At 41.6% G+C, this 20,699-nt stretch overlaps 1 protein-coding gene across 2 annotated transcripts; it reads left to right on the plus strand.

The window, feature by feature from the left end:
* Positions 1-1,681: 1,681 nt before the first annotated feature.
* On the plus strand, positions 1,682-15,722 carry sult1st6 (sulfotransferase family 1, cytosolic sulfotransferase 6). Of its 2 annotated transcripts, none has more exons than XM_079388569.1 (7): positions 1,682-2,314; positions 3,059-3,187; positions 3,301-3,398; positions 3,640-3,766; positions 4,132-4,226; positions 4,338-4,518; positions 14,959-15,722. In XM_079388569.1, exons 1-7 carry the CDS (start codon positions 2,131-2,133, stop codon positions 15,069-15,071), a joined length of 927 nt encoding a protein of 308 aa, XP_079244695.1. In that variant the 5' UTR covers positions 1,682-2,130; the 3' UTR covers positions 15,072-15,722. The 2 variants fall into 2 exon arrangements, with proteins under 2 accessions (XP_079244695.1, XP_079244696.1); XM_079388570.1 differs by having other exon boundaries at positions 1,688-2,314; positions 3,077-3,187.
* The last annotated feature ends 4,977 nt before the right edge of the window (positions 15,723-20,699 follow it).

Here is a 20,699-nt window from a genome sequence, read left to right on the forward strand (position 1 = left end):
AATCCAAAAGCTGTTTTTGTTTGTTTGTTTTCTTAAATATATTTTTTAAAAATTAGCAAGTGTAATGAATGAGTTTGTACAATATGTTTATGGTTGGCCTTGTTGTTTTCCTGTGGGACTATACTTTGGGTGACTATACTTTTTAACATTCCTTATAGCTAGTATCTACGGTGGCCAAGAAGTGCAAAACAAATCACGATTCTGAAAACAAAATAACAAATTACAAAGGCAAATGCAAATCTAAAAAACAAAATATAAATTCAGAAAACACAACAACAATTCAGAAAACATTATAACAAGTCAGAAAACACAACGACAAATCCGAAAACAAAATAACAAGTCAGAAAACACAACGACAAATCAGACAAACCGGAAGAGGTAGGTATAGTTTGAGACAGCGCCATTGGTTTTTGTGCTAGCAGGATTTTGTGCTATGTATACTACTTGTTGCAAATAGTGCCAATTATCTGCACCTCAGTATTGTAGTAAAAAAAAACAGTATGCAATAATAACGTATTGAGTGTAAATTATAATTTTAATTCAAATTGATGCCACCTTATTGGTACAATAAAGCCCTCCCTACACCTACCCTAACCCTACCCGATACTTTATTTTCAACTTTTTGATTATTTCCTTAAGTTTTATTGAAAATAAATGCCTTTCCGATGTGATATGTGATTTGAAAAGGGAGGGAAAAAAGTTTGGCAAAAGGCGGGATCAAACCCGGGTCGATAGCGTCAAAACACACGATGACGCACAATCTACCATCTGCACCACTGGAGCTGATGCTTCCAATAGTTGACTCTGTTGTTCTTCTTCTCGTTCTTCCTGCACACCTTGATTGACAGATGTCTCGTCCAGTCAGCGGGGAGTAATCTATTCCCAAACCAATGGCGCTGTCTCAAACTATACCTACCTCTTCCGGTTTGTCTGATTTGTCGTTGTGTTTTCTGACTTAATTTGTTTTCGGATTTGTCGTTGTGTTTTTTTATTTGTTATTTTGTTTTCGGATTTGTCGTTGTGTTTTCTGACTTGTTAATATGTTTTTTGAATTGTTGTTGTGTTTTCTGAATTGATATTTAGTTTTTTAGATTTGCATTTGTGTTTGTAATTTGTTATTTTGTTTTCAGAATTGTGATTTGTTTTGCACTTCTCGGCCACCGTAAGTATCTGCTTAGCTCGTAACTCAACCCTGCAGTACAAAGTTAACCCATGCCAGATGAGGGAGTGTCTATAAATCGACACTATTGATTTGCAGAGGGTATTTTCATGTTTGTTAAATTTGAACAGGATGTTAAAACACCATTAGCCCTATGTGTCTTACAGTAGCAGCATTATTTTAAAATTGCAGCTGTGCATAATGCTAAAGGGCAGTTATGTGAACTACTGCAAAGATAGATAGATAGACAGACAGAGAGACAGATTTAAACTCACCACATTTTATTTGAATATTAACTACTTAGCTCTGTATACACAGAAAGTTTTCTAAATGGTCACCTAAATCAAGTATTATAAAATAATGGCTGTGCTGAACTAATTTGGGCATTTCTTACTAAGTTTAACTGATTCTGAGTGCTTTAAGAGGAAATCTGGTCTGTCCCTTTTTTCCATTTAAAGTGATACTTGTCAGACACTCCCTTGAACTTAAGATAACATTGCTGAAAGTTTGGAATTCAGCCCCAGCTGTCCATGAGTTATATAAGTGCCCTGGTCCTCAGGAACTCATTACAGTAATGCCCAACACAGAGTAGATAGAAATATAGTTATAGGACATAGTTAGACAAAGTCTGAGAGAGAACACTAAAAATCACAAGGATACCGATAATAAGAATGCTGAAAGTCTAGTAGCAAGAAACTTTGGAAAGCAAACAAAACCTGATAAGAACTCAGGGAGGTTAAACAAACAACATCTAACTTTAAGACTAAACTGGGAAAAGCTCAATTAAGAAAATTTATGTGTGACATTTCAAAAGCAGAGCCTAAGGATAAAGGAACAAGACAGGAACACATACTCAGTATCCTTTAAGAATACTAAAAAGAAAGATTTCAACAAGAGTAAAAAGGTTGGAAAACCTAAGAAAGCAGGACTGAAAAGAATAAGAGGATATTCCAGAGGACGTTTGTGTGGTGATGGAAAAGGAACAGCTGAGCTATGAAGAAGCCATTTGGAGGGCAGGTGATGCTATTCATCGTTTTCCTCTAATAGATGTCCAGAGTGTCCCTCTCATGAGCACCATTGCTGAAAACTGGAAATCAATTTCTGAATTCTGTCCTGACCCATCAGACCTACTCATCTCTACTTACCCCAAAGCAGGTAAAATACAGATAAAAAATAACTTGCTAATAATCCTAAAGTCAAATGTGGTTTTTTTATGTGCAGTTATTGTATGACCAGACTACACTGTATAATGAAATGTTTACTTTGCACTCCCTCTTGACATTGTTTGAGCAATAGATTTAAAGGAACAGTCCAACCTAAATAAAAATGCTGTCATTATTTACTCACTCTCATTGTAAATTACTATAATCTCTTATTGGAATACAAATTAAAGATTAAGACAAATTAAATAATCTGTTTTAGATTGGCTGATTCTATGTCCTGACATAGCATCCCATAAAAAAACTAAAGTGAAGTATGTTGTGTTGAGCATTTAATGTGAACATGATGGCATTAAATTAACCCTTAAATCCATGAATGTTTTGCCAATCACTACTACATATTTTGGTCTTTAGCGACCCGGACCTATATATCCAGCACGTATGGATTTCTAACTGCTGTAATAGCAAAAAAACTCTCTTGATATTTTAAGAACAATTACAGAAGAATAAAATAAAGCATATTTCGTTACCATTATTTATAATAATTGTTTAGCATAATTTGGATTAGAAAAACATATTACTCTCTAATAACATATTATTAATTGTAATATATTGTAACATATTATTAATTTATTCATTTAAATTTTTAAGTAATTTCATAGAGGTTTGTTGAGTCCCCCTAATAGGCTGTGGTCCCCTGGTTAAGAAATATTGGTCTAATATTTGTCTCTGTGTTGAGGCACAACTTGGACTCAAGAGATAGTAGATCTTCTGCAGCACAGTGGAGATGCTGAGGTGTGCAAGAGAGCACCAACAGCTGTTCGTATTCCATTTCTGGAGATTTGCGCTCCTCCACCCATACCATCAGGTACACATTAACACATCAGTGCATGTTTCATCTCATACTAGGTTTTTGTAAAATGAAGAATAAGTCATTGCACCTGTGTATACACAATTCATTTATCTTTATCCTTTATTTAGGGCTTGACTTACTTAGACAGATGAAACCACCGAGAGTCATCAAAACTCATCTGCCCATTCAGCTAGTGCCTAAAGGATTCTGGGAAAATAAATGCAAGGTTATATTTCAATTAAAACAACTTTTTAACAAAAAATTGAAAAAAAATGATTAATTTCAAACAAAAGGTCAAATTTGGGTTTTCACTTCTCCTCCCCAACACAGCAGATACAACAAAATGACTTCTCTCTGGAATGTATTGGTCATAAAATGCACCCAGCCTTGTGATGTTAAAACACCTTGAACTGTATCTTACCACTGAGTACTGCAAATCATGTCTACTAGTCCTCCTGTTTTTCCAGGTAATTTATATGGCCCGGAATGCTAAGGATAACCTTGTAAGCTACTTCCACTTTGATCGCATGAACTTTACCCAGCCAGAGCCAGGACCTTGGGATGGATACATTCACAAGTTCATGAAGGGACAATGTGAGACAAAACTATATATTTAAATGTAATTCACAAATAATAATAATAATTATTATTATTATTATCTAATCACCCTCAAGTCATTCCAAACCTGTGTGACTGACTTTTTTCTTTGGGAAACAATAAGCAAATATTTTGACAAATGTTTCAACTGTTTTTGTCCATGCTATGTAACTATATTCAACCCACTGACTTCCATTGTATGGACAAAAAGTGAGGCAGTCTTCCATTTTTGGGTGAACTATACCTATACTAACATAAATACTCTTCTAACTTTTCAGGTTACTTGTTTTTCCAGTAACGTAGAATGAAATGTTTAATCTGGAATCTTTGTTTACTCTGTCTGTCTTCTAATGTTTTTACAGTAGGTTGGGGCTCTTGGTATGACCATGTAAAAGGTTACTGGAAGGAATGCAAGGAAAGGAATATTCTCTACATACTCTATGAAGACATGAAGGAGGTAGTTTTAGTACCACATATCTTTAGTTGTGCCAATTTAATAAAATTGTATTTATTTTATTTTATGTCTGCTTCTCTGAGTTTCTTGTATCATATTTTCCTTTTTTCCAAGAATCCTTTTAAAGAGATTAAGAGGATCATGCACTATCTGGACCTGTCTGTTTCTGAAGATATCATAGAGAGGATTGTGCAGCTGACGTCCTTCCAAGTCATGAAAGACAATCCAATGGCTAACTACTCCTACATCCCAAAACCTGTGTTTGATCAGTCAATTTCTGCCTTCATGAGAAAAGGTTCATTTAAAAACCATACTAAATATCCCATATTAGATGAAAAGGGTCATGAACTACATCTGTTTTTTTTTTTTTTTTTTTTTTTTGCACAGTTCTCTGAGGTCCACTTATTATCATAATCATATAATTTAGAAGTACCGCCCTCATCGGAATGCTCTTTTTGAATAGGCGTGGTGGATTGTATACTGGAAGTAAACGCCCGCTGCTATGATTGGCTAACACTTGTGTATGTTTGACAGCCTACGTCCTTCACAGATGGACGCTGCTGTGATTTAGGTAAAACCGCATAAAATTTCATATCAAATTATCTATTTAACAGATTAAGCAATAGTGATCACGTAATAAAAACAGTTACTCATACTTGTGTGTTGCGACATTAGATTTGTCACGAGTCCAGGCTACAGTTCTTCCTTCCTCCACTAGAAGTCACCATCTCCCGTCCTCCCGGACTCCATTCCCCTAATTCCACACACCTGCCGCATATCACACACACCTATCACAAATTACACTCCCAGCTGTTCCCCATTGTCATGGACTATTTAGACACCACACTCCCGCTGCTCTGTCTGGGTTAATTAATTGTAATTTATTGTGCTAGTCGTTGTCACTGTGGAAACTCTGGGGATACATGCACTGTGTTGCCGTTAATGTATCCCGTTCCTAATCTGTTTTGTTTTGCCTTGTTGGCTTTTTTGTTTCGTTATTAAAGAGAGCCTTACCTGCATTTGGACCCAGACCTCGTCTTTTCCACGGCGCTCCTCTCAGTGTTCCGTGACAGAATTAACCCAGCAGACATGGGTCCAGCAGGGAGGTTACTCAACATCCGCCAGGGAGACCGGAGCATTGAGGAGTATGCCAGGGACTTCGTTGGAGGAGCTCGGCGGTCGGTTACTGAGAAGACCTGTCTCATGGTCTTCTTCTGGGGAGGCCTAGCTGAGCCCTTCAAGTCCCTTATGCCTTACTGGCACCCCGAGGAATCACTGGAGTAGTATGTCAATCGGGCTCTGTACTTGAGAGGCTCAACCTTCAGGGTGGAGGTAGCCGCGGAGCCCGCTCACAGTTCTCCCGACGCAGCGATCCAAGGGGCGTCAGAGGCCTCATTGGCCGCACCCAGTACCTCACGCCCGTTCCCGGAGCGTCCCAGGCTGATCCGCAGCGTTCAGGAACCCCCGCTGATGTCGGTGCGAGCGGCGTGGTTTGCTCGCGGTCCTCCTGAGGCGACGGTGCCCGCTCGCAAGGCTTCCGAAGCGGCGGTGCCCGCTCACGATCCTCCCGAAGCGGCGGTGCTCGCTCACAATCCTTCTGAGGTGGCGTTGCCCGCTCACAAGGCTTCCGAAGCGATGGTGCTTGCTCACGATCCTCCCGAAGCGGCGGTGCCCACTCACGATCCTCCCGAGGCAGCGGAGCTCACTTTAGGCCTTCCCGAAGCGGTGGTGCCCACTCACGAACCTCCCGAGGCAGCAGAGCTCACCTCAGGGCTTTTCTAAGCGGCGGAGTCCGTTGATGTTGTCTCCGAGGCAGCGGAGCTTGCTTTAGGCCTTCCCAAAGCAGCAGAGCCCGCTGATGTTCCCTCTGAGGCAGCGGAGCTTGCTTCAGGCCTTCCCGAAGCAGCGGAGCCCGCTGATGTTCCCTCTGAGGCAGCGGAGCTCACTTCAAGCCTTTTCAAAGCGGCGGAGTCCGCTGATGTTGTCTCCGAGGCAGCGGAGCTCGCTTCAGGCCTTTCCGAGGTAGCGGAGCTCGCTTTAGGCCTTCCCGAAGCAGCGGTGCCCGCTCACAAAGCTCCCGAGGCAGCGGAGCTCACTTCAGGCCTTCCCGAAGCGGCGGAGCCCGCTGATGTTCCCTCCGAGGCGGTGGAGCTCGCTTTAGGTTTTCCCGAAGCGGCGGTGCAGGCTCACGGGCCTCCCGAGGCGGTGGTTCCCGCTCACAGATCTCCCGAAGTGGCAGTGTCCGCTCAAATTTCCCTCAAGGTGGCGGTGTCCGCTGATGTGCCTCCCGAAGCGGTGGAGCCCGCCATTACCCGCTCCAAGATGGCAGCTCCACACACACCGCTGTGGTGGCCGCTGGTTCTGCCCTGGGTCTCCACCCCGCCGGCGCTGCCTCAGGCCCCAGGTCCCCCTCCAGCACACGGATCTGCCCCCCCCCGCGATCCCACCGTTTCTGCCCCCGCTCTGCCATCCCCCTGGATAGGCGCTTGGAGGAGGGGTCCTGTCACGAGTCCAGGCTGCAGTTCTTCCTTTCTCCACTAGAGGTCACCATTTCCTGTCCTCCCGGACTCCATTCCCCTAACTCCACACACCGGCCGCATATTACACACACCTGTCACAAATTACACTCCCAGCTGTTCCCCATTGTCATGGACTATTTATACACCATACTCCCGCTGCTCTGTCTGGGTTAATTAATTGTAATTTATTGTACTAGTCGTTGTCACTGTGGAAACTCTGGGGATACATGCACTGTGTTGCCGTTAATGTATCCCGTTCCTAATATGTTTTGTTTTGCCTTGTTGGCCTTTTTGTTTCATTATTAAAGAGAGCCTTACCTGCATTTGGACCCTCGTCTTTTCCACGGCGCTCCTCTCAGTGTTCCGTGACAAGATTAAATTAGATTAGATTCAACTTTATTGTCACTGTGCAGAGTAAAAGTACAGAGCCAATGAAATGCAGTTAGCATCTAACCAGAAGTGCAAATAACAAAGTATATAAATAAATATAAAAAAATATGTGTATATACAGTTGGGCAAAAAAGTATTTAGTCAGCCACCAATTGTGCAAGTTCTCCCACTTAAAAAGATGAGAGAGGCCTGTAATTTTCATCATAGGTACACTTCAACTATTAGAGACAGAATGGGGGGAAAGAATCCAGGGAATCACATTGTAGGATTTTTAATGAATTAATTGGTAAATTCCTCAGTAAAATAAGTATTTGGTCACCTACAAACAAGCAAGATTTCTGGCTCTCAGAGACCTGTAACAACTTCTTTAAGAGGCTCCTCTGTCCTCCACTCATTACCTGTATTAATGGCACCTGTTTGAACTCGTTATCAGTATAAAAGACACCTGTCAACAACCTCAAACAGTCACACTCCAAACTCTACTATGGCCAAGACCAAAGAGCTGTCGAAGGACACCAGAAACAAAATTGTAGACCTGCACCAGGTTGGGAAGACTGAATCTGCAATAGGCAATCAGCTTGGTGTGAGGAAATCAACTGTGAGAGCAATTATTAGAAAATGGAAGACATACAAGACCACTGATAATCTCCCTCGATCTGGGGCTCCACGCAAGATCTCACCCCTAGTGAATGACCTGCAGAGAGCTGGGAACAAAGTAACAAAGGCTACCATCAGTAACGCACTATGCCGCCAGGGACTCAAATTCTGCAGTGCCAGACGTGTCCCCCTGCTTAAGCTAGAACATGTCCGGGCCCGTCTGAAGTTTGCTAGAGAGCATTTGGATGATCCAGAAGAGGATTGGGAGAATGTCATATGGTCAGATGAAACCAAAATAGAACTTTTTGGTAAAAACTCAACTCGTCGTGTTTGGAGGAGAAGGAATGCTGAGTTGCATCCAAAGAACACAATACCTACTGTGAAGCATGGGGGTGGAAACATCATGCTTTGGGGCTGTTTTTCTGCAAAGGGACCATGATGACTGATCCGTGTAAAGGAAAGAATGAATGGGGCCATGTATCGTGAGATTTTGAGTGAAAACCTCCTTCCATCAGCAAGGGCATTGAAGATGAAACGTGGCTGGGTCTTTCAGCATGACAATGATCCCAAACACACCACCCGGGCAACACCGCCCGGAGGACCGCGAGTGGCTTCGTAAGAAGCCTAGCCAGTCTCCAGATCTCAACCCCATAGAAAATCTTTGGAGGGAGTTGAAAGTCTGTGTTGCCCAGCGACAGCCCCAAAACATCACTGCTCTAGAGGAGATCTGCATGGAGGAATGGGCCAAAATACCAGCAACAGTGTGTGAAAACCTTGTGAAGACTTCACTGTAGACGTAGGCTGTTAACCTTGTGACCTCTGTCATTGCCAACAAAGGGTATATAACAAAGTATTGAGATGAACTTTTGTTATTGACCAAATACTTATTTTCCACCATAATTTGCAAATAAATTCTTTAAAAATCAGATAATGTGATTTCCTGGATTCTTTCCCCCCATTCTGTCTCTCATAGTTGAAGTGTACCTATGATGAAAATTACAGGCCTCTCTCATCTTTTTAAGTGGGAGAACTTGCACAATTGGTGGCTGACTAAATACTTTTTTTCCCAACTGTACATTAAGTTTTATGACATATAGTGCAAGTTATGAGGTAGAGGGGGAGAGACTAGCTCAGTGCAAATGACTGTACATACAACTTAGGTTGCAAGGACGTATAAACAGAAGGTGCATTATAAAGTGAGGTATGTAAGTAGCATATGTTTATATATGGCCAATGACCTTAACGGCATCCGGAGGTAGAAATGTGCAAGGGAATGTGCAAAATAACAGAGGAAACAATAAGAACATTGTGAGTGAGGAGTGCAGACAGGTTATTGAACAGTGCAGGTTTTTTTTTTTTTTGGGAGAGGAGTGAACAGTCTGTGACTGGGGTGAGAGGAGTCTTTGATGATACTTTTCACTCTCCTTAGGCAGCATTTGTGGTAAATGTCTTTGATGGAGGGTAGCACGACACCAGTGGTGTATTGGGCAGGTTTCACTACCCGCTGGAGGGCTTTCTGGTCCAAAACAGTGCAGTTGCCATACCACATTGTGATGCAGTTTGTGAGAATGCTTTCAATAGTGCAACGGTAAAAGTTCAGCAGGATGTGGGGGGACAGGTGAGCTTTCCTTAGTTTCCTAAGGAAGTAAAGGTGCTGTTGTGCCTTTTTGATCAGTATGGAGGTATGGAGGGTCCAGGAGAGATCCTCAGAGAGATGGACACCAAGGAACTTGAAGCTCGCCACGTGCTGCACTTCGGCCCCATCAATGTAGATGGGAGTGTGTGTGTGGTCCTTCTTAGTCCGCCGGTGGTCTACAATCAGCTCTTTGGTCTTCTGGGTGTTGAGTGCAAGGTTGTTGTTGGCACACCACATTGCTAGATGCTTGACCTCATCCCTGTAGGCCGTCTCGTCATTGCCGCTGATTAGGCCTACCACCGTGGTGTCATCTGCAAACTTGATTATGGAGTTAGAGTCATGTACAGGTATGCAGTCGTGGATGAAAAGGGAGTAGAGGATTGGGCTCAGCACACAGCCCTGTGGTACCCCAGTGTTTAGAGTGAGGACGGAGGAGGTGTGGTTACTGATCCTAACAGACTGTGGTCTGTTGGTGAGAAAGTCCAGGGTCCAGTTACAGAGGGAGTGGCTGATGCCAAGATCAATGAGCTTGGAGATCAGTGTGGATGGGATCACTGTATTGAAGGCGGAACTGAAATCAATGAATAGCATCCTGACATATATGTTGGTTCTGTCCAGGTGTGTCAGGGCAGAGTGGAGAGCTGAGGCGATGGCATCCTCAGTTGACCTGTTGGATTTGTAGGTGAACTGGTATGGGTCCAGTGTTGGGGGCAAGCATGTTTTCAGGTGGGAAAGAATCAGCCTCTCAAAACACTTTGCAATAATGGGAGTAAGAGCAACTTGTCGGAAGTCATTGAGGGCCACTGCACCAGCATGTTTTGGTACAGGTACAATGGTGGCTGTTTTGAAGCAGTTGGGAACAATGGCTTGGGCCAAAGCGAGGTTGAAAATGTTGGTGAAGACCTCAGCCAGCTGTTCTGCACAGGCCCTAAGCACTCGGCCAGGGATGCCATCAGGGCCGGCAGCTTTGTGTGAGTTCACCTTACGCAAGGTGGCGCACATGTCACTGGTGGAAAGTGTGAGCGGCAGGTCGTCAGGCGTGAGCACAGCTTTGATGGGTGGTTCTGTGTTTCCACGATCAAAGTGAGCATAAAAGTTGTTCAGTTCGTCAGGGAGGGTGGCATTGCTGTTTGGGGATGTACTGTTTGCTGGTTTATAGTCTGTGAGGGCATGGATGCCTGTCCACATTCACCGAAGGTCATTGTTTTTAAATCTGTCCTCAATACGCAGCTTGTAATTGTATTTAGCTGATTGAATTCCCCTCTTCAGATTGGACCTGGATAAACCATAAGCTTCACGGTCGCCAGATTTGAAAGCGGCGTCACGTGCCTTCAGCAGGAGCTGGACTTCCTTGTTCATCCAGGGTTTCTGATTGGGGTCCAAATTAATTACTTTATGGGTGGTTACCTTGTCAACACATCTGTTGATATGATGCAGAACAGAGCTGGTGTAGGTGTTAACATCTGTGTGGGAGTCCAGTGTGGCCCGAGAAGCAAACAAATTCCAGTCTGTGTTCAGGAACTCCTGCTGTAGTGAAGATTCTGCTTCTTCCAGCCAAACTTTAACAGTCCTCACAGTGGGTTTCACACGTTTGATGATGGGGGGTGTATTTGGATAGCAGAAACAGGGAGAGGTGATCAGATTGTCCAACGTGGGGTAGGGGAGTTGCTCTGTAAGCATCAGGGATGTTTGTATAAACATGATCAAGAGTATTGTCTCCTCTTGTAGGGCAAGCAATGTTTTGGGGAGAGTTGTTCTCAGATTGGCATGATTGAAATAATCAGCAATAATAAAAACTCCATCCGCATGTGTTGTTTGCAGTTTATTAACAACAGAAGATAGGTCTTTAATGGCTAGTTTAGCATTAGCATTCGGGGGTACATACACTGCAGCGATTATGGCAGTTGTAAATTCGCAGGGCAGATAAAAGGGTCTGCACTTGATAAAGATGTATTCAATATCAGCAGAACAGTGGGATTTAGTAATAATAGCATCGGAGCACCAGGATCTGTTTACATAGAGGCAAACACCCCCACCTTTGCTTTTACCAGAGTCCACAGCCGTTCTATCAGCCCTGTAGATGTTGCGCCCCTCTAGCTCAATCGCGCTATTAGGAATGATGTTATTGAGCCAAGTTTCTGTGAAAACCATAATGTTGCAGTCTATAAACATTCGCTGAGTGATCCGAAGTCGTAGCTCATCGACGTTAGCGAGGAAGATGCTTGGTAGAGCTGGACGATGCGGATTGAGTTTTTGTTTCCGTCTTTGTTTCCGTTTGCAGCGCCGACCAATGATTTGCTCAGCAGTCCGGACTACCCTCCGTAGTCTTCTGAGGTCAGATTTGGTAGCTGAGCTGAACCAGACAGTTATTGAAGTGCAGGGTATGGATTCAATGATGGCAGAGTAGAACTGTTTCAGCAAGTCCTGTGGCAGGTTGAACTTCCTCAGCTGGCAAAGGAAGTACAACCTCTGCTGGACCTTTTTCACAATGGACTCAATGTGATTGTCCCACTTCAGGTCCTGAGAGATGGTGGTGCCCAGGAATCTAAATGACTCCACTGTTGTTACAATGCTGTTCATGATGGTGAGTGGGGGGAGTGCAGGGGGGTTTCTCCTGAAGTCCACGATCATCTCCACAGTTTTGAGCGTGTTAAGCTCCAGGTTGTTAAGGCTGCACCATACAGCCAGCTCCTTAACCTCCTGTCTGTAAGCAGACTCGTCTCCGTCCTGAATGAGGCTGATCAGTGGTGTCATCTGCAAACTTCAGGAGCTTGACGGAGGGGTCTTTAGATGTGCAGTAGTTGGTGTAGAGGGAGAAGAGCAGTGGGGAGAGAACGCAGCCCTGAGGAGCTCTAGTGCTGATGGTACGAGTGGTGGATGTCAATTTACCAAGCTTTACTAACTGCTGTCTGTCTGTCAGGAAGCTGTTGATCCACTTACAGACGGAGGTGGGGACGGAGAGCTGTGTCAGTTTATTCTGAGGGGTGTCCGTGATGATGGTGTTAAAAGCGGAGCTGAAGTCCACAAACAGGATCCTCACATAAGTCCCTGGTCTGTCCAGATGCTGCAGGATGAAGTGCAGTCCCATATTGACAGCATCATCCACAGACTTGTTTGCTCTGTAGGCAAACTGCAGGGGGTCCAGTGATGTCCTTCAGATAAGCCAAAACCAGTCTCTCAAATGATTTCATGGCCACAGACGTTAGAGCCACAGGTCTGTAGTCATTAAGTCCAGTAATTTTGGGTTTCTTTGGGACGGGGATGATGGTGGAGCGTTTGAAGCATGAGGGGACTTCGCACAGCTCCAGTGATCTGTTGAAGATCTGTGTGAAGATGGGGGCCAGCTGATCAGCACCGGTTTTTAGGCAGGCTGGTGACACACCGTCTGGGCCTGGTGCTTTCCTTCTTTTGTTCTTTCTAAAGACCTGGCACACATCATCTTCACTGATTTGAATTGTAGGTGTGGGGGAGAGGGGGGTTGCTGGAGCTGTTAATGGTTGTGTAGAGAGGTGTTCAGGGCGGGTGTGGGTTGTTTTTTTCAAACTTACAGTAAAAGTCATTCAAATCGTCTGTCAGTTGTTGATTCTCCAGAGTGCTGGGGGATGGTGTCTTGTAACTGGTGATATCTTTCATACCTTTCCACACTGAAGCAGGATCACTGGAAGAGAATTTGTTCCTTAACTTGTCAGAATAATTCCTCTTTGCCACTTGACCTGTTCATACAAGACTTTATCCCCCTTTCTGTGAGCATCTTCTTTGGCCTGACGGAGCTGTCTGAGTTTTGCAGTGAACGATGGTTTGTCATTGTTGTAGGTTAAATGAGTCCTGGTAGGAATGCACATATCCTCACAGTAACTGATATAAGATGTTACAGTCTCTGTGAGCTCGTCCAGATCGTTGGCAGCATTTTCAAAAACAGTCCAATCAGTGAGAGAGAATCTTCTGGTGAAGCTCATTTTATATGTGCTATATATAGGTAAAGACTCTCACAGAAAACTCTCCTGCCTCATTCTTATCAGAAACTGAGAAACAACATAATTGCAACATCGTAAATAATGATTGCGGAATTAACATACAGTTTCAGTTTCATTAAAGAACATATAATTTTATATGCAGAGTTTGGTAATCCCAGGAAAGCACCCAGAGATGTAACTGTACATTTAAATGCTGACAAATAAACACTATCGTAACGGTTTAGGCAGTTAGGCTAATCTCTTAAACGACATCGTAATAGTATTCTCGATAATCTCTTACCTTCATAGCCATGAACACATTTTTATAATTTTATAAAATTTTAAAGCCTTTATTATGTCTCAACTCTGTGCAGTAAATTTCACAATTATTAAAGGTTCACTTTTCATTCATGAAGACGACATGATGACATGAAGAAATGTACAAAAAACGTGTCCCGGCAAAAAATAAAGACTTTTTAAGATGAAAACGAATTTGCTGTTATAACCAGGAGATGGCAGCAGACTCATTGGCTGCAACTTCCATTTCAAGTCCCTAGTTTTTTGGGGGTTTTTTTCACGTTTTTTGATTTATTATAAAATAAATATTATAACAAATTTAGTACTTTATCGCACTGGAATATAAAGTTTAGCAATTGCAGGAAATCACAAAGTCACTTGTCATTTAAAGAAATGAATAAATAAGGCCAGACAACAGCCTATAATGCTGAATTATTTACAGTATATACATATAGTCAAATACAAATTAACTATGTTGGTATAACAATTAAATAATGCATTCAATATTTTGAAATGTTTAGATTTAATTTAATAACTACATCATTTAAGTTTCATCCAACACAGACTTGCTGCTGCTGCTTTAGTTTTGATAGTCTGCTTTGTTTAGTCTGGATCACTTAATGCACAGCTCTATTTTGACATCGGCTCGTCAGATGATTCATCGACGTCTTCTTAGACAAACAAAACTTTTCTCCAAATTGTGAATGGATTATGTAGAGAAACCAAGCAAAGGACGCTCCCCTTACGACACAGTACATTTGACCGGAAATGACTGAGCTGGCTTATCTAAAACCAGGAAGTAATCGTGCATATGGTCAATTGTGCCTTGTTTGTAAACGAATCTGTGGTAAAAATGAAGTGAACAAAGGACCACGTTCTTACTGACACAGTCTGGAACTCCATTAAAAATATATATCCACTCTTTGCCAATGTTGGGATCAAAAGGAAGTCAATGCAAAGACTGTTTTTTCCACAACTTGTTTAGCATATAAGAAATATTGATCTGTTGTAAAATGATTACAGAATTAGCTGAAACAAGTTGTCTATTGCAGCACTGAAAAACAGCCTATAAATGAACATTTCAACAATATTACAATTTTAATTCATTGTTTGCTAACATATTTAGCTAGAATGTTAACATGTCATCCTATGTTTAATGTTGTCTCTAGTCTGTTGTTAAGGACAACACTAAAATATAGTTTAGCTGTCATTATGCAAACATTTTGACCACTCAATATGGCAGTTAAGCAATCAGAATCAAGTATTCCAAGGATCGTGTAATAAGAAATGACATACAAAATACTGTGTTCATAATGAATGACTAAGCATGTTTGTTTACACAGGAGAGGTTGGTGACTGGGTTAACCATTTCACCCCAGCTCAATCCCAGATGTTTGATGAAGACTACGCAAACCAGATGAAAGATGTGGACATTCCGTTCCGCTTTAGCATTTGATCCCTAAATATCCCTAAATACCTGATCTCACTCATTGCAAAAATATGTATGATATTTTTTTTTTTATAATTAATTTAAATGTAATTATTTCTATAAAAGGTTATATCAGACTTAAAGCTATATGCTTATTAATTATAGCTTGATTATTTACAACAAGACATTTAACAGATGGAACCTAAAATCATGGAAATAAAGATTTAAAGTTAGACATTGATCAGTGAGGGAATGAGAATTAGAGCACTTTTTTAAAACTACTCTGAAATGGTATTATCATGCAGCTGATATTACACAGTTGATACAAACCAATAATAAACTAATACCACAAAAGAAAACAGAATTCATCAAACTGATTAGTAAAAAGAAAGAAAATTACATGGCTTCTCTCCTTTTCTTTCTTTCTTTTTCATTTTAACATCTATCAGTAACACTTTAAAATAAATAAGGATACATAAATACAAATGTACTAGTATCTATAGTTTTACATTAACTAAATGTGACAGCAAGAGCCATTTAAAAACTAATAAAGAGTAACCTTAGCTAATGGTCATATACATTAAGGCATTATAGACATAGCATATGACTTTCTGTAAAGCTGCTTTGAAATCATATGTATTGAGAGATGTGCTATACAAATAAATTTTACTTAACTTGATTGATTTTCATGTGTCAGTAATGTCCACCTTAACTATGTTAGTCCAGGTATCAACACTTAAGGTAAACTTAAAGGTGATGTATGTAGGATTGACACCTAGCGGTTGAACTAGGTATTACAGTCCAAGTTAAAAATATTGGAGACAGTTTTTTTCACCCGGCCACTCCTCCTCAGACTTGATGCACACGCAGGTTGCCAGATTAACACGCCAACAGAAACGAGCGCACAATGACATGAAATACGCTGTGTTTTCCACCAACTGGCAACCCGGTGTGCCGAAATACAATTGGGTAAACTGGCAGTGGGAGGGTTTCACAAACAATAACAAACAGACATTCCAGGACCGAATGCACGTTTTCAAAGAAGAATAACTGACTGTAGCATATTTTTTTTCAGATAAACAAGTATGTTAACTTAGCATGTTTCTTAAATATCTACAAACATATTATGGTATTTTTATGCTTTAGTAAAGTCAAAATCCTACATACAGCACCATTAATGAAATGGACTGTTTAATTAATTAATTAATTTATTTAGTCATTTAGCAGACGCTTTTATCCAAAGCGACTTACAAATGAGGACATAAGAAGCAATCAAAAGAGTAACAACGTGCAAGTGCTATTACAAGTCTTGGTTAGCCTAACGCAGTACAGATAATTATTATTTATTTTTTTAAAATAAAAAGACAAATAGATAAAATAAAATTAGAATAGAGAGTGCTAGAGTTAGAGAGTCAAGTAAAGATGGAACAGATGAGTTTTTAGCCGTTTCTTGAAGATGGGTAAGGATTCGGCTGCTCGGATTGAGTTGGGCAGGTCATTCCACCAGATGGAAACAGTTAATGAAAAAGTCTGTGAAAGTGTTTTTGTGCGTCTTTGGGATGGCACAATAATGCGTCGTTCACTTGAAGAACGCAAGCTTCATGAGGGCACATAAGTCTGAAGTAATGAATTTAGGTAAAGGGGTGCAGAGCCAGTGGTGGTTCTGTAGGCAAACATTAATGGCTTGAATTTAATGCGAGCAGCTATTGGTAGCCAGTGCAAATTGATGAACAGAGGTGTGACGTGTGTGTAGCAACCCATACTGTGATTTGAATGACCTTGATCTGAATCAACATTCAAAATTTTAACACAATTTTTGTCATTTTTGCCCAAGCTCATTGCTCTAATGATGCTGAATAAGGGGTGTTCCTGGCCAGGGAGGCTGCTAGGGTTTCTGGACCCCCAGAATAGGTTTAGCCTCTGCCGCTCTTGAAATCACATTCGGGGAAGGGCAATATTACTAACTTTAGCTTTGCCACTCACTTCACTGCTTTTATGTCTATACTCTTTGGGAAAAGATCAACATAGAGCAAATCTTGAGTATTATTATTAATATGAGTAATAAATAAATGCCCGTAGAGACTTCCGGTATGGTCATGCCCGAGTCAGACGCTTAAGAACACTGCTCAGCCCGAGTTTTGGTTTAATCGGCCTGTTAAAGGTGCCATAGAATGCATTGATACAGTATTTTTAAATTGTTCTCTGATATCTACACAGAAGGTATGTGGCTTACGTAAGGGCAAAAAATCTCCAGAAACGATTTTACATGTCCCAAGTTACAACCCAAGGATTTCTCCCTAGAATGAAACGGTCTGTTATTGGCTTATTTGGCAGGGTCATGAATAATAATGAGCTCTGCTCTGATTGGCTGTTTCACAGTGCTGCTCAATGTTGAGCTCTGCTCTGATTGGCTGTTTCACAGTACGGCTCATCAGCAAGAAGGAAGCACAGGGAGGAAAATATATATTTAAATACTTTCTCTCGCAGTTATATCGTCGGGTAATTATACTGTATATAAAATGCGGGCATCAGGGAGCCGTTATTAATATGCGAGGCATTGAAACTGCTTTTGAACGATCCATCGATCGCGTTATAGTTTCACTTCCAAGAGACGCGATCACACAAACTATGTTTACATTATGGAGCAACAGTACTTACCACACATTTCACAAGATCAGATGCTTGTCAGTGGTGCTCAGGATCTGTAAGTCATTCGCCATCATCCTCATCTCTCCTTACTGAGAGTGAAATCTTATGTACTGTAACAGGCTACCGCTAGCAAGGAGCTAACCATGTCCCTTTAGTGGCTCGCGTTATTTGCTTTCTGTGCCTTTCTGAATACAGACACCAACCCATCCCTGCACTTCACACCCCCTGCACGGCCTGGAACATAAAATTTATTTTGTTATTTTCGCTGTTGTCCGCGCTTGTTTATTTACAATACCTGCAGAGCTTCTGATGGTTCGACCGGCTTAGAACAAGGACGGGTTTATGCAAATGTTGGGGGCGTAGTGATCCCGACTGTTGCGTCACAGTCGGTGTTATGTTCTGATTCCCCTGTTTTTTCAGTGGTCTTTTTTAATCACGAGATTTACATATGAAGGAGAAAACTATGGTGTTTGAGGCTCACTGTATGTCATTTCCATGTACAGAACTGTTATTATTTAAATATGCCAGGGTAAAGACAGTTTTTCATTCTATGGCACCTTTAAAAAGAAAATTACTCCACAGACAGACGGGAACATTTAAAGTAAACTTCTATAACACGGAGTATGAGTCAGAAACAAAGTAAAAAGGACACCAAAGCTGGAAAAAATGATGATGGGAAAAGCACACAGAAACAGCTAACGCTAGATGCTAGCGTAGCTAACATAGCTAGCGCCGAAGCCAAAACAGACGCCGGGGGCGTAGTGGCGCTGCTATCGGAGCTGAGAAAGTTTCGACAAGAATCTGGAGATGCACAAAGAGACATTATAGAGTCTCAGACACGACTGGAGGCCTCAATGACAGAAATAAAGCAACAAATCAGCCAGTTGGAGGAGAGGATGACCACAGTCGAAAGCCGAGTGAGTAACACAGAAGACAGAGGAACACGGCAAGAAAGAGCGCTAGCCTATTTGCTGAGCAGAGATGCTAAGCTAGCGGCAAGACAGGATGACCTGGAAAATGGGCTTCGTAGAAACAACATCAGAGTATTCGGGATACCAGAAAACGCAGAGGGCAAAGCAATGATACCGTTTATCACAGGCTTTTTTAAAACGGCACTAAAGTTACAAGAGGATATGATCATCTCTCTGGAGAGAGCCCACCGAGCTACGACACCGAAACCGAAGCCATCGGCGCCGCCGAGATTGATAATAGTTCGCTTTCTGGACTATAATGTGAAACAAGTGGTGCTACAGCAGGCGTGGAAACAAAGAGACATTGAATTTCAGGGGAAAAAAGTGTATTTCGACCAAGATTATTCCCCAGAAGTTGTAAGAAAAAGAAAGCAAGTGCGTGAAGTCATAAAAAAACTCAGAGAGCGTAACATCAAAGCGCAAGCACCGTACCCAGCTCAACTAAAGGTTTTCCTGGACACAGGTGTTAAGACCTTCCCTTCACTCGGGGAAGCGCAATCAATGCTGAGAGAACTAGGAGTAACGGTGGAAGTGGATGATCGGGACGAATTGGAGAGAGAATTGCTTCGTGACAGATGGTTAACACAAGGTAATCAGAGGAAGCTCGGACTGTCATTGTCCCCGGGAGAGATCAGAGACATTATGAAGAGTGTGGACCAGCACTAAAAGGATGGGACATGAGTATAGAGGTCGGATTTAATAACCTCCCACTTTTTGTTAGGTAACTTGACTGATTTTTGACAAGTGGAGTAAATGTTAATCAAAATGCAGAAACTACAGGCTGAATAACGTGTACTATAAAAAAAAAAAAAAAAAAAATTGGGGCATGGGAAGGCAGAGAAGCGTTTAATCTTCTCTTTTATTAAGTTAGACTGGGCGTATAATGCAGCAGAGATTCGGCCACACTTTCAGGTGGACTGCTGCTCACACAGTTTGTGTGCTCTATCCAGGGAGCTATGTCTCCCTGCCCATTTTACAGCGGGAGTGGGTTCTACATAAAGTATGGATCACCTATCGGTGCTTAAGGGACGACCCACTGTATTGTTGGAAGTTCAGTGCAAACACTGTTTGGTTCAGGAATGTTTTTTGTTCTTTGTTTATCGGCAAACGTGTTCACTTTGTTAGTTGCAAAAGGTACAAAGGTTGGAAAGAGGAGGGAAAAGGATCTTAAATATAATACAGTATGAATAATTTGAAAATTGTTAGTTACAATATAAATGGCTTGAATCACCCCATAAAGAGGAAAAAAATATTGGCACAGTTAAAACGGTTGAATTGCTCCTTGGGGTTTCTGCAGGAGATGCAACTCAATCAACTAGAACATGCCAAGTTGAAACGGGAGTGGGTGGGACAGGTGTTTTGTGCTTCTTATGAAAATTATAAAAAGAGAGGAGTAGCTATACTCTGTCATAAATCATTGTGTTTGGTCCCAGAAAAAGTACTGGAGGACAAAAAAGGTCGATGGGTGATGGTGATAGGTTCCATAGGAGAGGTCACGGTTACACTTATGAATATTTATGCACCTAATGAAGTGGATCTAGGTTTTTTCAAAGTGGTAGCTCAACTTTTGGCAGCAAATTCAAAAGGCATAATTATATTGGGAGGAGATTTTAATTGTGTAATAAATTTTTACACAGATAAATTCCCAGTGGATCAAAAGCATCAAACCTTAAAATCTAAGGTACTGTGTAGCTTCCTGGAGGAGTTTGGCCTTATTGATATATGGCGCTTTAAAAATCCAAAAGAAAGAGATTATACTCATTTTTCGAAAGCCCACAAGAGCCACTCGAGAATAGATTTTTTCTGTATACCTAAACAAGAAGCCCACAGAGTGGTAGAATGTAATATTGAGCCTCAAACTCTTTCAGATCATGGTCCAGTTGTAATGTCTATAAACTTAGACCAAAATAAACCCTTTAAATTGTGGAGATTGAATGTATCGCTTTTAAATAATTCTGAGGCTGTTCAAAGTATAAAGGACGAGCTGAAGGATTATTTAGAGTTAAATGATATAGATGAAATTTCCCCTTCTACA

This window comes from Barbus barbus, assembly GCF_936440315.1.
Source record: "Barbus barbus genome assembly, chromosome: 32".
NCBI lineage: Eukaryota > Metazoa > Chordata > Actinopteri > Cypriniformes > Cyprinidae > Barbus > Barbus barbus.

Bases quoted from the DNA above. Each gene is read 5' to 3' on its own strand.
- sult1st6 (XM_079388569.1), top strand. From the start codon at position 2,131: ATGGAAAAGGAACAGCTGAGCTATGAAGAAGCCATTTGGAGGGCAGGT. The intron at 3,399-3,639 runs GTTATATTTCAA...CTGTTTTTCCAG, and splicing joins TCTGGGAAAATAAATGCAAG to GTAATTTATATGGCCCGGAA. The intron at 4,227-4,337 runs GTAGTTTTAGTA...CTTTTTTCCAAG, and splicing joins TCTATGAAGACATGAAGGAG to AATCCTTTTAAAGAGATTAA.